Source organism: Notolepis coatsorum (genome assembly GCF_963971535.1).
Source record: "Notolepis coatsorum genome assembly, chromosome: 18".
NCBI lineage: Eukaryota > Metazoa > Chordata > Actinopteri > Aulopiformes > Paralepididae > Notolepis > Notolepis coatsorum.
Window position 1 is genome coordinate 9,656,938 of NC_140182.1, and position 15,585 is coordinate 9,672,522.

The following is a 15,585-nucleotide window of genomic DNA, read 5'->3' on the forward strand; positions in this document are numbered from 1 at the left end:
ACTGCCTCCTCCACCTCCACCTTACTGCCTCCTCCACCTTACTGTCTCCTCCACCTCCACCTTACTGCCTCCTCCACCTCCACCTTACTGCCTCCTCCACCTCCACCTCACTGCCTCCTCCACCTCCACCTTACTGCCTCCTCCACCTCCACCTTACTGTCTCCTCCACCTCCACCTTACTGCCTCCTCCACCTCCACCTTACTGCCTCCTCCACCTCCACCTTACTGCCTCCTCCACCTTACTGCCTCCTCCACCTCCACCTTACTGCCTCCTCCACCTCCACCTTACTGCCTCCTCCACCTCCACCTTACTGCCTCCTCCACCTCCACCTTACTGCCTCCTCCACCTCCACCTTACTGCCTCCTCCACCTCCACCTTACTGTCTCCTCCACCTCCACCTTACTGCCTCCTCCACCTCCACCTTACTGCCTCCTCCACCTCCACCTTACTGCCTCCTCCACCTCCACCTTACTGCCTCCTCCACCTCCACCTTACTGCCTCCTCCACCTTACTGTCTCCTCCACCTCCACCTTACTGCCACCTCCACCTTACTGCCTCCTCCACCTCCACCTTACTGCCTCCTCCACCTCCACCTTACTGCCTCCTCCACCTCCACCTTACTGCCTCCTCCACCTTACTGCCTCCTCCACCTCCACCTTACTGCCTCCTCCACCTTACTGCCTCCTCCACCTTACTGTCTCCTCCACCTCCACCTTACTGCCTCCTCCACCTCCACCTTACTGCCTCCTCCACCTCCTCCACCTCCACCTTACTGCCTCCTCCACCTCCACCTTACTGCCTCCTCCACCTCCACCTTACTGCCTCCTCCACCTCCTCCACCTCCACCTTACTGCCTCCTCCACCTTACTGCCTCCTCCACCTCCACCTTACTGCCTCCTCCACCTCCACCTTACTGCCTCCTCCTCCAGGGTCAGGCATCATAGCAGCATGGGGGAGGGGGGAGGGGAGGGGGGAGGGGAGGGTATGGGCAGGGTAATAGTAGAAAGACATAAATGCAGGCAGTACAAATTATAGTGCAGTAGAAAAGTAAAAATTGGCAGTGTAAACAATATAATTAACTCTGAATATACGCGTCTGAGCAAGTAGGCAGTGGGATCAAAGGTGCAGGTGAGGGTCTGTACGCCCCATCAGTTATATTATACATTACAATAAATATGGTTACAATAAGCACTAGAATCTAAATATATACTATGAGTCAGTAAAGTATACAGTACACACAGGTGCAGTATGCATAAGGTGCCCTAACCGGAGTGATATACTTCATATGTTATAGTCTGTGCAGTTTACGTGGGAGTCAGACACACTCAGAGATCGGACATTCCTAGTATGTTTAAACTGTAGGTGATATAATTGTTTCAGGTGTCAATGTTGCATGATTAAGACACAAGAGCTAAAGTGGGTCGGATATTGTTTTCTTATAGCCAGCTATCAGATACTGTAGATAGAAGCTTATTGTCAAACCATTTATGGTCAGAAACCATTTATCAATGAAATATATATACGGTAGGAAAAAAAATTTAAAGCTCAAGCCCCGCCCCATTTTCTTGACCCTCCAATCACAACTGTCGCTTCCCAGGTTTGTTCAAGGAAAGTCGACGTTGTGATTGGAGGATATCAAGGAAAGGAGGGCGTGGTTTGAGATCAATTAAGACACTGCTCCTCTAATTGGCTCCTCCCCCCCCCCAGGTGCCATCGAGACGTCTCAGCTCAAGGAGTACCTGGTGAAGACGCACGCGGACTGGAGTGACGGCACCACGTCCACGTACCTGGCGACGGTCAAAGACCACTCCCGCCGCGTCCGCAGTGGAGGAGACAGTCTGACGGTGAAGATAGGCGACTCGACCACGTGGAACGGGTACACCAACGGTGCCCTGAAGACCTCGGGGGAGTACAGGTAGGAGGACGGCCAGATTACATTACATTTAGATTAGATTAGATTAGATTAGATTCTAATTAGGGATGCTCGATATTGGCTTTTTTACCGATACCGATATACCGATATTGTCCAACTCTTAATTTCCGATACCGATATCAACCGATACCGATATATGCAGGGTTCCCCCCCCCCCCCCCCCCCCCCCAAAAAACCCAATAATTTCAGGTAATTAACATTACATATCTCTTGTTGTGGAATTAACATAACATTATGCATACTTTTGCCAATAAATAAAATCAGAATTTGTTCTTACTTGCTTGCCTGGGTAAATAAAGGTTAAATAAATGTTAAATAAAATAATTTTTATTTATTTTTTGAAAACCGATACCTACCGATATTTTCCGATATCACATTTTTATGCCAATATCGGACATCCCTAGAAACAACAACAGCCAGAAACTGTACACTGTTTGAAACGGAGATGGAAGAAGCTAGGCTTATCCGTTTCCATCCCCCATCAAATAACTAATTGCAAGATTACATAATACTTCAGCAAGTACAATACGACACGATTTACAACATACAGCATTATGTTGCACCACTTACATTCCCGTGTTTAGATTTATATTAGATTCAATTCGATTGTTATTGTATTCTTGTTGGTGTTTTGTATATGTGTAATATGGACGTTGAGTCTGAAATAAAGTCTTCATCATCATCATTAGATTAGATTAGTCATCATCATGCAGCACAAGTACAGTACAACGGAAATAAGTTTGGCATCCAACCAGAGTGCAAATGCAACAGTAAAGTGCAATAGTAATATAAATGTACAGGTGTAGACTATAGTATGAGGTAGACTATATGGTTCCCAAAGTCGGGGTCGCGACCCAAAGGTGGGCCGCGAGCAGCCACGGGTGGGCCGCGAGATGATTTGTCAGGCCACTGAACTTAGAAGCAGGCCAGGACCGTGTTTCTAGTTGTATTCTAAAATTCTATTCTATTGTATTCTAAAATGTGACTATATGGTTTTATATTAACTTAATAAATAAACAAAAACGAAAAATCTACTTATTTCAACGAACATTTCAAACTAAATAACAGATTATGCACATAAAACGCTGAAAACAACCGAAGCAACAATAGTATTTTAATGAGGCTATTATTATTATCATTATTATTTTGCAACAAGTTAGCCCTCTCATAAATAGCACATATAAATGAATAACTAACTTGAACTAACTTAATAGGATTTAAGTGATATTTGGCTTAAGAAATCGGTCGCCTGGCAAAAAAAAAAAAAGCCTGACGAGAAGGCTCTCGGACGCCTTATTTTCTGGGTCCCGGCCTGAAAAGTTTGGGAACCCCTGAGCTAGACTATAGTATGAGGTAGACAATAGTATGCTGAAGGCAGTTACAGTTGTTTTGGGATTTAGAAACAAAAGGCAATGAAGGGAACTTTGGATGAAATTATTCAGTAAAATGTTGTTTTGTTTTGATGTTTGCAGTTATGCCATCGTGTTGTTCACCCGGCTGGAGGTGAGAGAGGAGCTGGTGGACGTTGTGTTGTCCTTCGCCTCCACAACGAGGTTCTCCAGCTCCGTGAAGCTCCCGCTGAACATAGGTAACTAACGCATCCCAGAGAAGGATTCAAGATTCAAGAGTTTTATTTGTCACATACATCCATACCAGGGCATACAGTGAAATGCGGGTGGCCATGCCCGCTTCGATTGTGCAATGATACTAATAATAAAATAGACAGGTAATAGAATATACATAAAAAGGGCAGGATGAAATAGACATGCTAAATTCCTGAGATTGTTAGCTACGGGTTTAAGGCACTGGGTCCTATGTACACTACTATACATACAATATACAGTTTTAACTCTATATCCCTATGCTATACTTGCTGTATCTAAACTATACTATACTATCTCTACTATCTCTCTCCTGGCTCACTCTCTCGTTTTAGTTTTCATTGGCACAGCTGTTGGAGCGTCGCTGGGCATCCTCATCATCCTCATCCTCATCCTGGTTGGCGTCATCGTCTACTGGAAGAGGTGAGGGGTCCTCATCCATCCACACCACTGAGGTCACCTGAACATACCTCATCCACAACACTAAATGGGGGACCCTGATGTAAACAAGACGAAAGTCTTTCTCTGGTCTGCATCCCCTGCATTAACAATTGTGTGTATTGAGCTGTACTGTATTGTACCCATTCTGCAATCTGTTAAATAAAGTTTTCAATCAATCAATCACTGATGTCACCTCATCCTCATCCACACCACTGATAACTATGCCGTACAATATGTGTCATTAAAGAATGATGGCTTTGTTTTTTATAGAATATCCAAGAAGGACCCATCAGATATTCAAATCCATTCTATGAGGTGAGATTATTATTATTATTATTATTATTATTATTATTATTATTATTATTATTATTATTAGTAGTAGTAGTAGTAGCAGTAGTGATAGTAGTAGTAGTAGTGATAGTAGTAGTAGTAGTAGTAGTAGTAGTAGTAGTAGTAGTAGTAGTAGTAGTAGTAGTAGTAGTAGTAGTAGTGATAGTAGTAGTAGTGATAGTAGTAGTAGTAGTAGTAGTAGTAGTAGTAGTAGTAGTAGTAGTAGTAGTAGTAGTAGTAGTAGTAGTAGTAGTAGTAGTAGTAGTAGTAGTAGTAGTTGTAACTTCCTCTACTGCAATGATGACGCAACACATTCTTGATATTACTGATTGGATTTATTTCAGTCCGAACCGAACCGCTTTAATCCGAACCGTGAAAACTGTGAACACATACAGGAAATACAATAAATCACAGATCAAACCATAACAACATACATCCATATTATCTCTACTTACGGCCGTCAATCATTGATGCTTAGCAAGCCTTTAGCTAACACCCGAGCTACATGGCCGGGCCTACACATAAGACACACATTTACAACCCCAAACGTACCTTATTGGCTGCATGCAATACGAGAGGAAATTAGGGACTCGCCGCCTCTCGCTTATATAGCTGGCTGAGAGCGGTTCTAGAAGGTTCTGCTATGACATCATCACGCATCACAAACGTTCCGGAATGTTGATGACAGAGCTAATGTTCTAGCCGGTTCTACTATGACATCATACTTAACTTACACTTGAACACGGAGGCAGTTACAGGCCGACCGTTTAGCTGTGGAAAGATGACTAAGTCAAGTCAAGTCAAGTCAAGTCAAGAGTTTTAATTGTCACAGCATACAGGTATACAATGAAATGCGGCTGGTCTTGCCCGCGACGATGTGCAATACAGTGGTACAACATATAATAGAATCCAATAAAATACAGTGGTACAACATATTAATAGAATCCAATAAAACAGTGCAATAAACAGGTACATGGTGTGCCATCTCGGTATCTGTACATTAGTATTTACAGAGCATATAGGACATGCTAGGTAGCTTTAGTAGTGCAATACACTGTTCCTGATGCTATACTACTTTAAGTGGCCTTTCCTCTGGCCATAAGTGTGCGTGTGTGCGGCATGAGTGTTAAAGTGGCTGCTAGTGTGTGAGCGTGCTCAGCGTGCGTGTCGTGTATGTGCTTGTGTGTGTGTGGATAGTAAGACGTGGGAAAAAGACACCATGTGGGAGGAGGAAGACACCAGAGACCTGCGGACAGCCTGGACAGAATGAGGAATGGAGAGTGGGAGGAGGCAGACACCAGAGACCTGTGGCAAAAGTTATTCATATGGTGGTTAGGCTTGAGGGGGAGAGGGGAGAGTGGAAAATAGCTAGGCTCGAGTTGCCCAAACTCATTGACGAGGAATTAGGGGAGGTAAAGTATGCGAGAGTTTTGTGGGATGGGAACCTGGCCGTAGGGTGTGGTAGTGAGGAGCAGGTGGAGAGGGCTAGGAGGATGAGGAGCATTGGTGGTGGGGTGGGTATACGGGAGGTGGTGAGAGTAGGGGAGAAGAGGAGATGTAAGGTGGTGATAGCTGGGGTGCCGGTCGAGATGGACGTAGGGCAGCTGGTGGACGAGTTAAGGGAGGACAGGCGTAATGGCACAGTTAAGAGAGTAGAAAGGATGAAGAGGGGAGCGGATAGGATAGAGACGGAGACGGTAGTGATTGAGTTTGAGGGTGGGGTTGTTCCTAGGGAGGTGTTTGCAGGGCAAATGGTGTATAGGGTTAGGGAATTTGTTCAGAATCCTCTTAGGTGTTATAGGTGCCAGGAGTTTGGCCATATTATAGCTACCACGTGTAGGAAGGGGCAGAGGTGCGCTAGGTGTGGCGGGGAACATGACTATGGGAAGTGTGGAGAGGGAATGAAGCCGATGTGCTGTAGTTGTGGTGGGGAGCATAGTGTAGCGTTTAGGGGATGTGAGGTGATGAAGAAGGAGTTCGAGGTGATGAAGAAGGACGTTGCGGTTCGGAGAGTGAGAAGGGAGGGTAAGTTATCGTATGCTGAGGCGGTTAGCAGGGTAGGACAGGGAAGCCAAGAAAGGGTGCAGGGGGTTGGAGAAGGGCATTTGGCAGAGAGGGTATAGCAGGAGGATAGAGAGAGGGTAAGGGAGGAGAAATTTGGTATTGTGGCCTTCGTGGCAGGGGTAGTTAATGGTCTGGCAGAGGCTAAGGGTAGAACAGATAGGGTAAAGATGATTGTTAGGATAGCGGTTCAACATTTGGGAATGGAAGGTCTGAAATGGGAGAAGGTGGTTAGGGAATTGGATGAGGGGGCTGTGAGGGACCAAGAAGCCCAGAATAAGATCGCAGGGGGCAAGGAGTGTCCCGCAAAGGGGGGCTCAGACAGGAAGTAGCAGCAATAGCTGCACTCCAATGGACAATGTAGGGGATGACGGGTTCCAGTAGACTGCGGGAAAAGAAGAAGAAGAAGAGCCCATCAAAAGAATTGCGGAGGGCAGTAATACGCCACGATGCGTCTACACTGCCGGAAATTCAAAAGAAGAAGAAGGAGGCAGTTACAGTAGTAGTGATAGTAGTAGTAGTAGTAGTAGTAGTAGTAGTAGTAGTAGTAGTAGTAGTAGTAGTAGTAGTAGTAGTAGTAGTAGTAGTAGTAGTAGTAGTAGTAGTAGTAGTAGTAGTAGTAGTAGTAGTAGTAGTAGTAGTAATAAATGATGTTGTTTCGCTGGTGGGAACAAAACCAATATGACACTAAACCTGCCAATATCAATGTACTGTCAGTAAATGAGTCATGTGTTTCTGTAACCGCTGGTTAAAAAAACCTTTTTCCTCTCTCTTTTTCAGAGCCAAAGTGTGAGTATGAAATCAAATCTTTCATTGATTTTCAATTAGTACGATAACATCTGATCAATATGAATGATGATTGGTGGAGAGCTAACGGCTGGTGAACTTGAGAACTGTTAATAATAAACACTGTTAGGACTATCTGACTCTTAATAATAAACACTGTTAGGACTATCTGACTCTTAATAATAAACACTGTTAGGACTATCTGACTCTTAATAATAAACAATGTTAGGTGTTACGATAGGGGGGAGAGAAGAACCCAATATGCGGATTGACATGAGGAAAGAGATGGTGGTTGCTCTTCTCAACGTGGTGTTCTTTTAATATCAGAACTCAGGAGCAAGGCAGGAATATATACAAATACAAAACAAACGGCACAGCAGCGCTGGCGCTAAGTACAAACTCGGACTGAGACACGAAAACAAAGATGAACAAAACAGAATACTAATAAACGTACTAGGACTTAACAAACAGCAGGGCAAGGCAGACGACAGCAATGTACAAACAGGAATGGGAACACAGAGGTATGACGCCACACAAGAAGTGGGAACAGGACACACTAATATACCCAGACTAATTACAATGATTACTAATGGAAAACAGCTGGGGGAAGAAGGCACTAGAACTAATACAATACAACAATACTGGAACAAGGACTAGGCTAAATACAAAAACACAGAATCAGAATGTCAACACAGAAAACACCTAAACAGACAACACTTGTAACATAGACACTAATTGCCACAGTAGAATGTTATTAATATGACCAAGCAGGATCAATGTTGACTGCATCGTCTGCAGGTGACCGCTAGATGGCGAAACGACACAACTGTCAACTCTTTGCCTAGGGCATTCTCTCTCCCAGACATGAGCTGGTCTGGGAGCGTGACAGTTAGGACTATCTCACTGCCACTCACTACTGTTCACTACTACTACTGTTATCACTATCATCATTACTACTTGCACTTTGTTCTATGTTTTATTATTATTATGCCGCTATGACACCTGAATTTCTCCAAGAGGATTAATAAAGGAACACTTGACTTGACTACAGTGGGACCAGACCTGAGACACTGGCTTGCTAAAGATAAATACATTGTATTGTGGTCTAAGCTCTGGTCTAAGTTCTGCTCTAACCTCTGGTCTAAGTTCTGGTCTAACCTCTGATCTAACCTCTGATCTAACCTCTGACCTCTGGTCTACCCGCATTTCATTGTATACTTGTATGCCGTGACAAATAAAACTCTTGACTTGACTTAACCTCTGGTCTAACCTCTGGTCTAAGCTCTGGTCTAAGATCTGGTCTAAGTTCTGGTCTAACCCCTGGTCTAACCTCTGACCTCTGGTCTAACCTCTGGTCTAACCTCTGGTCTAACCTCTGACCTCTGGTCTAACCTCTGGTCTAACCCCTGGTCTGACCTCTGACCCCTGGTCTGACCTCTGACCTCCTGTGTGAACAGGAACCTGGCCGTGAGGCTGGAGGAGTACGAGGCGTATTACAGGAAGCAGAAAGCCGACTCCAGCTGCGGCTTCGCTGCGGAGTTTGAGGTAAAGAACGAAGCATCGAGCAGCGAGCAGTTTAGTTTGGTTTGGTTTGGTTTGGTTTAGTTTAGTTTAGCTAACATGTTGCCATACGTGTGTATGTGTGTGTGTGTGTGTGCGTGCGTGCGTGCCTGTGTGTGTGTGCCTGTGTGTGTGTGTGTGTGTGTGTTTAAAGGACCTGAAACTCGTAGGCGTGGCGCAGGCAAAGACTAGCGCTCAGGCTCTGGACAACAAGCCCAAGAACCGCTACAACAACGTGCTTCCCTGTGAGTCACAGATAACACTATATAATATACAACAACATGTTTCTCTGTGAGTCACGCCAACATGCCCTCCTTTGCAGAGTTGATCTAATTTGATAAAACTAATTGTGACATACGATTAAATCGTACCGTGCATTACCACTCTTCTAGGCCAGGAGAGCAGGTCACGCTCAGAAGCGCTATTTCATCTCATTTAATTTCATGTCATTTCATGTCATTTCATTTAATTTCATGGTAGCGCCCATAAATAATTTTTTTTTTAAGTATTTCATAATCAAAGCACTTTTCAATTTGCACATTCCATGAGCGAAAAGGATCAGGGAGAATAATTTAGCCTGCCCCTTACTCAAAACAATAAATAAACAATAGAAATAGATGATCTGTCAATTACAATTATTGTAAACGATCAATACTTATAACAACATAAGAAAAAAATATAGTCTTATGGAAACCTGTTACCCTTCAACTTCATAAAGTCTGATTGTTCTTTCTTTATACATTTTCTTGAACTGAAAGATATTTACTCTTTAAATCATTCGCTAGATAATGTTCCGTACCTATCGAGGGCAGCTTTGTTCATCACTCCTGTCAAATCAACCATTTCATCCTACTCTTTCCCACCTGTCAAATCAACCATTTCATCCTCCTCTTTCCCACCTGTCAAATCAACTATTTCATCCTCCTCTTTCCCACCTGTCAATCAACCATTTCATCCTCCTCTTTCCCACCTGTCAATCAACCATTTCATCCTCCTCTTTTCCACCTGTCAATCAAGCATTTCATCCTCCTATTTCCCCCCTGTCAATCAACCATTTCATCCTCCTCTTTCCCACCTGTCGATCAACCATTTCATCCTCCTCTTTCCCACCTGTCAATCAACCATTTCATCCTCCTCTTTCCCACCTGTCAATCAACTATTTCATCCTCCTCTTTCCCACCTGTCAATCAACCATTTCATCCTCCACTTTCCCACCTGTCAATCAACTATTTCATCCTCCACTTTCCCACCTGTCAAATCAACCATTTCATCCTTGTCTTTCCCACCTGTCAATCAACTATTTCATCCTCCTCTTTCCCACCTGTCAATCAACCATTTCATCCTCCACTTTCCCACCTGTCAATCAACCATTTCATCCTCCACTTTCCCACCTGTCAATCAACTATTTCATCCTCCTCTTTCCCCCCTGTCAAATCAACCATTTCATCCTCCTCTTTCCCACATGTCAATCAACTATTTCATCCTCCTCTTTCCCACCTGTCAATCAACCATTTCATCCTCCTCTTTCCCATCTGTCAAATCAACCATTTCATCCTCCTCTTTCCCACCTGTCAATCAACCATTTCATCCTCCTCTTTCCCACCTGTCAAATCAACCATTTCATCCTCCTCTTTCCCACCTGTCAATCAACCATTTCATCCTCCTCTTTCCCACCTGTCAAATCAACCATTTCATCCTCCTCTTTCCCACCTGACAGACGATCCATCTAGAGTGAAACTCTCCGTCCACGGCAGTCCGCTTGACGACTACATCAATGCTAACTACATTCCGGTGCGTACTGACACTCTCATCCTGTACTGACTGACTCTCATCCTTTACCGACTAACGCCATACAACCATCTCAAACTCCGCCCCCTCTTTTCTTGATCCTCCAATCACAACTGTGTTGTGACTGGAGGGTGAAGGGAAAAGGGGGCGGTGCATTGAGTTTGTTGTCGTAAGCAGGGACATCATCCCATTTCATCCTAGGTCAAGGTCAATGTCAACTTTATTTATAGAGCACATTTAAAATCAACCGAAGTTGTACCAAAGTGCTGTACAATACAAAAACAGAAATACTAAAAGAAATACAAAATACAGTATGCACACAAAGTCATAAAACTACAATAAAGTAAAAAAAAATTAAAAATCACGACACGACCAAGGGATGTGTGGCTTGCCAAGCCTCAGAATGCCAATAAAAACAGGTGAGTCTTCAGCTGTGTTTTAAAACTCTGTAGGGTCTGGGCAGACCTAATTTGCAGTGGAAGACTGTTCCATCATTTAGGGGCAGCCAACGCAAAAAGCTCGATCGCCTTTAGTCTTTAGCCTAGTCCTAATCGATGCTGTAATTATTAAAGGGGACATGCATTATAAATGGATTTTTTTCTGTGTTTAGCATGGTTTTATAGTAATAGGGGTTAGTATCAAAGGGTCTGTGTCTCTAATTACCATATTGACTCATCAGTCTAGTCTCGAGTTCACAAGATCTTCCCTCACTCAACTAAGCTGTTCTAATTTGACGGTATTGCTGACGTGAATAGGGTACTGATTTGCATAACTAACGCCCCCTCTATGGTTGACAGCGACAGCAGAGCGAGTGGAAATAATCTTCACTTCCTCAAACAGAGGCGCATAGTGTAACCCGACACTTCCTCAAACAGGTTTTGACTGCGAGCAGGGAGTGGACGAGCGAGAGAGAGGGAGCGATAGAGAGGGAGAGAGATGGAGAGAGAGAGAGAGGGACCCGTCTTCTCTCACACACACACAGCGTTTACACAGTGCTCCATGCCTCTGTGTGTCCCTCTCTCTCTCTCCCTCTCTCCCTCTCTATCTCTCTCTCTCCCTCGCAGTCGAGCACCAGCATATCACTGTAATATCTTTGCACATGCTCCCACGCGCACGCCCGTATTCCGATCCGTACAATAATAATCACAGGGGTATATATTGTCATTTGAAACAAGTTACCAATGCATTGTCCCGTGGGATTATGCCCCCCCCCCCCCCCCCCCCGCGGTGAAATGAATTAGTATCCCCCTCAGTCTCTCTCTATCTCTCTCTGTGCCAGTCGCAGACTGTGTGGATGACTGTCACTCAAAGTGCTTATGGGCGGAGCCAGGCCAACACAGCCTGAAATCCAAAGTGAGAAAAATTTGGCTTTTGAGTACTTGATTAGAAATATAAAACAATGGGCGGTCAGGTGGCGTAGCGGAGATTGCGCTTGTCACCAATGCAAGAGACTGCGGTCTCGACTCCCGGAGTCAGCATTGCCTTGGCTTGGGCTGATCGCTATACTAACTCGTTTGGCTGGTTTAGGGGGAGGGAAGCCGTGGGTGGGAAACTGGCGTTGTGGACAGCGACACCTACAGGTCAGGTCTGGGCGCGTGCTCAGCGGAGGCAGGACTTGAGGAAGGCAGCGTGACCTCCCACGCGTTACACTTCACCAATGAGAGCCCTCGCTGCCAGGTGAGAAGAGAGCCACTGGCTGTCGCCGCACGTGTCGGAGGAAGAGTGCGGATACTTCAGGGTTCCCTTGTACCGACCAGTAGGAGAACATGCGCACAACAACCAGGTAGGGGAGGGGGGGAATTGGCACAACGACTAAATTGGGACGGGGAGAAAACAGAGAAAAATCTGAGAAAGAGAGATACAAAAAAATATATATATATAAAACAATGAATTTTTTTAATAAAAGCTTACAGATGTGTTCAATAGACTCACAGGAATTGTGTAAAGTTGCCCAAATAGTGCTAGGAATAGCAATGCATGTCCCCTTTAAGGAAAGCGTTTCCAGCAGAGTGCGTTTCCAGCAAGAGTGCCCCCTGGTGGTAGAATACATGTTTGTTTGGGGGGGGGGGGGGGTTTCTCATCTAAATTGTTGCACATTTTCTAGAAGAGTTTGATTGATTGGAAATACGTCTTTCTTAACCATCATAACTCAAAATACAAGCCGGATTTACCCCAAACATTTCACATGTAAACAAAGATTTTGGTTGGGATTTTCAGGTTTAGCCGTCTGTCAGCCCTTGTGTCAAGACGTTATTGTAATAATCAACATACGTATAATATCACAGAGAAACATGAAAATGGCCGAAAGCGGAGATTTTAGTTTTTTTTCCAATGGTGGGGCTACCGCTGTTGTTTTACTTTCAGATTGAGGATTGGGCCTTTAATGTGTTGTTTGGCAGGGTTACAACTCCAGGAAGGAGTTCATCGCGGCGCAGGGTCCTCTGCCCTGTACTGTCCACGAGTTCTGGAGGATGATCTGGGAGAAGAACGTCCAGACCCTGGTGATGCTGACCCGCTGCAACGAGCAGGGACGAGTACGTACATATATATATATATATACTAGGGATGCTCGATATTGGCTTTTTTACCGATACCGATATACCGATATTGTCCAACTCTTAATTTCCGATACCGATATCAACCGATACCGATATATGCAGGGTTTCCCCCCCAAAAAATTGAATAATTTCAGGTAATTAACATTACATATCTCTTGTTGTGGAATTAACACAACATTATGCATACTTTTGACAATAAATAAAATCAGAATTTGTTCTTACTTGCTTGCCTGGGTAAATAAAGGTTATATAAATGTAAAAAAAAAAGTAAATTTTTTTTTTTTTTTTATTTGAAAACCGATACCGATATTTTCCGATATCACATTTGAATGCCAATATCGGTAGGCCGATAATATCGGACATCCCTAATATATACATACTGTATATACAGTATATATATACATACATATATATCTACATATATACAATACTTCGAAGCTTCATTCATAACGTTGACATACGAATTCTAAATCAACATTAGAATTAATAAAAAAAATAATAATGTATAATAGTATCATACTATTATAGTATGATGATGATGATGATGATGATGATGATGATGATGATGATGATGATGATGATGATGATGATGATGAAGACTTTATTTCAGACTCAAGGTCCATATTACACATTACACAAAACAACAACAAGAATACAATAACAAAGGAAACAAGGCCAACAACATAGATTAAAATACATTAAAATACATAAAGGCATCGGTTCCAATGTTTCCACAAATCAGAGGAGTAGCTTGTATCACTTCGTTTTACATCACTAATGGCACCTATTATCTTGGTTTTTTTACTCTTAATAAACAACACATACATTTAAACATCACGTTCCTCAGCAGAGCGTGGAAGGTGGGGACATTTGTCTGCAGCATCAACATCATCACACATGTCATCAGTGATATTGTGACCCAAATATCGCACACTCGTCACGACATATAGAGCGCAGTCAGACAGCAAGAAGGAGGGCAACTTTTGCTTCTGGTCCTCCTTAGTGTTCACTATCATAACAACACTCTTTTTAGGGTTGAATTTGATATCATGTTGTATATACCATACACAGAGCAGATTTTAAGCAGTTGCTGCAAACCAGCACTATAGGGGGACAGTATGACTAAGTCATCAGCATAGATCAGATGGTTGATAATGCTCTCCCCCACCATGCAACCAGTCTTACATTCCCTTAGTTTAGTGGAGAGATCATCCATATATACATTGAACAGGAAGGGAGACAAAATCCTGCCCTGTCTTACTCCATTACCCACATTAAAATGAGCTGACATCGAGTTACCCCGTTTAACTTGTATAAGCTGATGGGCATACCAAAATGCTAAAATCCTAACTCGTCATACAATTTTTAATAAAACATTTATCATAAATGATGTAGCCTATCTGCATCCGCTTGGCGCTCCATCAAGAGACGTCACCATCACTTTCGTACCAACCGTGCCCTTATTGGATTATTTATGTTGACGAAACTGACGAGTTACATTCATTAAAGAAAGTTGATTTAATGAAAAAAAATACTAATTTAAACAGATTAATAACTTTATTCAAATTGAGGATTTTGTTTGAGGATATACAATTTTTTGTGATTACGTCATAAAATATGACGGCAGACATTCAAAGCTTCATTCGAAAACGTCAATAGAAGCTTTGAATGAAAAAATAAATGACATTCGGTACAGCCCTAATATACATATATATATATATATACACATATATATACATACATATATATACAGGTAATACACACACAGTTGATTGTCTCTTGTCTGACTCACATGTTTTCCAGGTGAAATGTGAGGAATACTGGCCTTCTGACAGCAAACACTATGGCAACATCACCGTGACAACCACTTCTGAAATACCACTTGACGATTGGACCATCAGGGACTTTGACGTTAAAAATGTAAGTTATATGTTTTTATGTGCAACATGCGTTTTATGTTTTGGGATGAATATTGTATCTGACTACTAGCGGTATCTACCAGGACTGGTCTTCTTTTTTTCTTACCGTAATAGTAGTATTTCAAGCACCATCCTTTATAGTGTGAATTAAATTAGATTAGATTAGATTAGATTAAAATGTATTGTCTTCATGCAGCACAAGTACAGTACAACGAGAAGAAGTTTGGCATCCAACCAGAGTGCAAATGTAACAGTAAAGTGCAACAGTAATATATAATGTACAGGTGATTAAACTGCAGGGTACAGAATATACATGAGTACTACTGAGTGTAGTGCTAATCAGATGTATGTACAGAGTTGTAGTATAATAAATAAAGACAGTATGACTACTACTGGCCAGCAGCGTAACTAGTAAGAGTAGAATTATGTACAGATATAGATATACATTAGTAAAGGACTATGTGCAGGTAAGTACGGACAGGTGAGGATAGGTATATATGCGGTGAGAATAAATATATAGGGAGATTTCACTTTAATAGAACTTGTCAAGTTTCAGCAGTCTTACTAAATCTACTAGGGCTGACCCCTATTAGTTGAATAGTCGACT

General features: G+C 43.0%; 1 protein-coding gene across 1 annotated transcript in view; it reads left to right on the forward strand.

Annotated features, from left to right (window-relative positions):
* The window catches only part of LOC311244824 (uncharacterized protein), a 152,994-nt gene that overhangs the window by 130,750 nt on the left and 6,659 nt on the right, over positions 1-15,585 (forward strand). Inside the window, exons 34-42 of the mRNA XM_084334507.1 lie at positions 1,709-1,916; positions 3,407-3,522; positions 3,871-3,958; positions 4,247-4,291; positions 8,611-8,698; positions 8,868-8,958; positions 10,431-10,504; positions 12,901-13,035; positions 14,863-14,979. Of these exons, the coding sequence (XP_084190633.1) occupies positions 1,709-1,916; positions 3,407-3,522; positions 3,871-3,958; positions 4,247-4,291; positions 8,611-8,698; positions 8,868-8,958; positions 10,431-10,504; positions 12,901-13,035; positions 14,863-14,979 (962 nt within the window). The remainder of the gene's footprint in view (positions 1-1,708; positions 1,917-3,406; positions 3,523-3,870; positions 3,959-4,246; positions 4,292-8,610; positions 8,699-8,867; positions 8,959-10,430; positions 10,505-12,900; positions 13,036-14,862; positions 14,980-15,585) is intronic.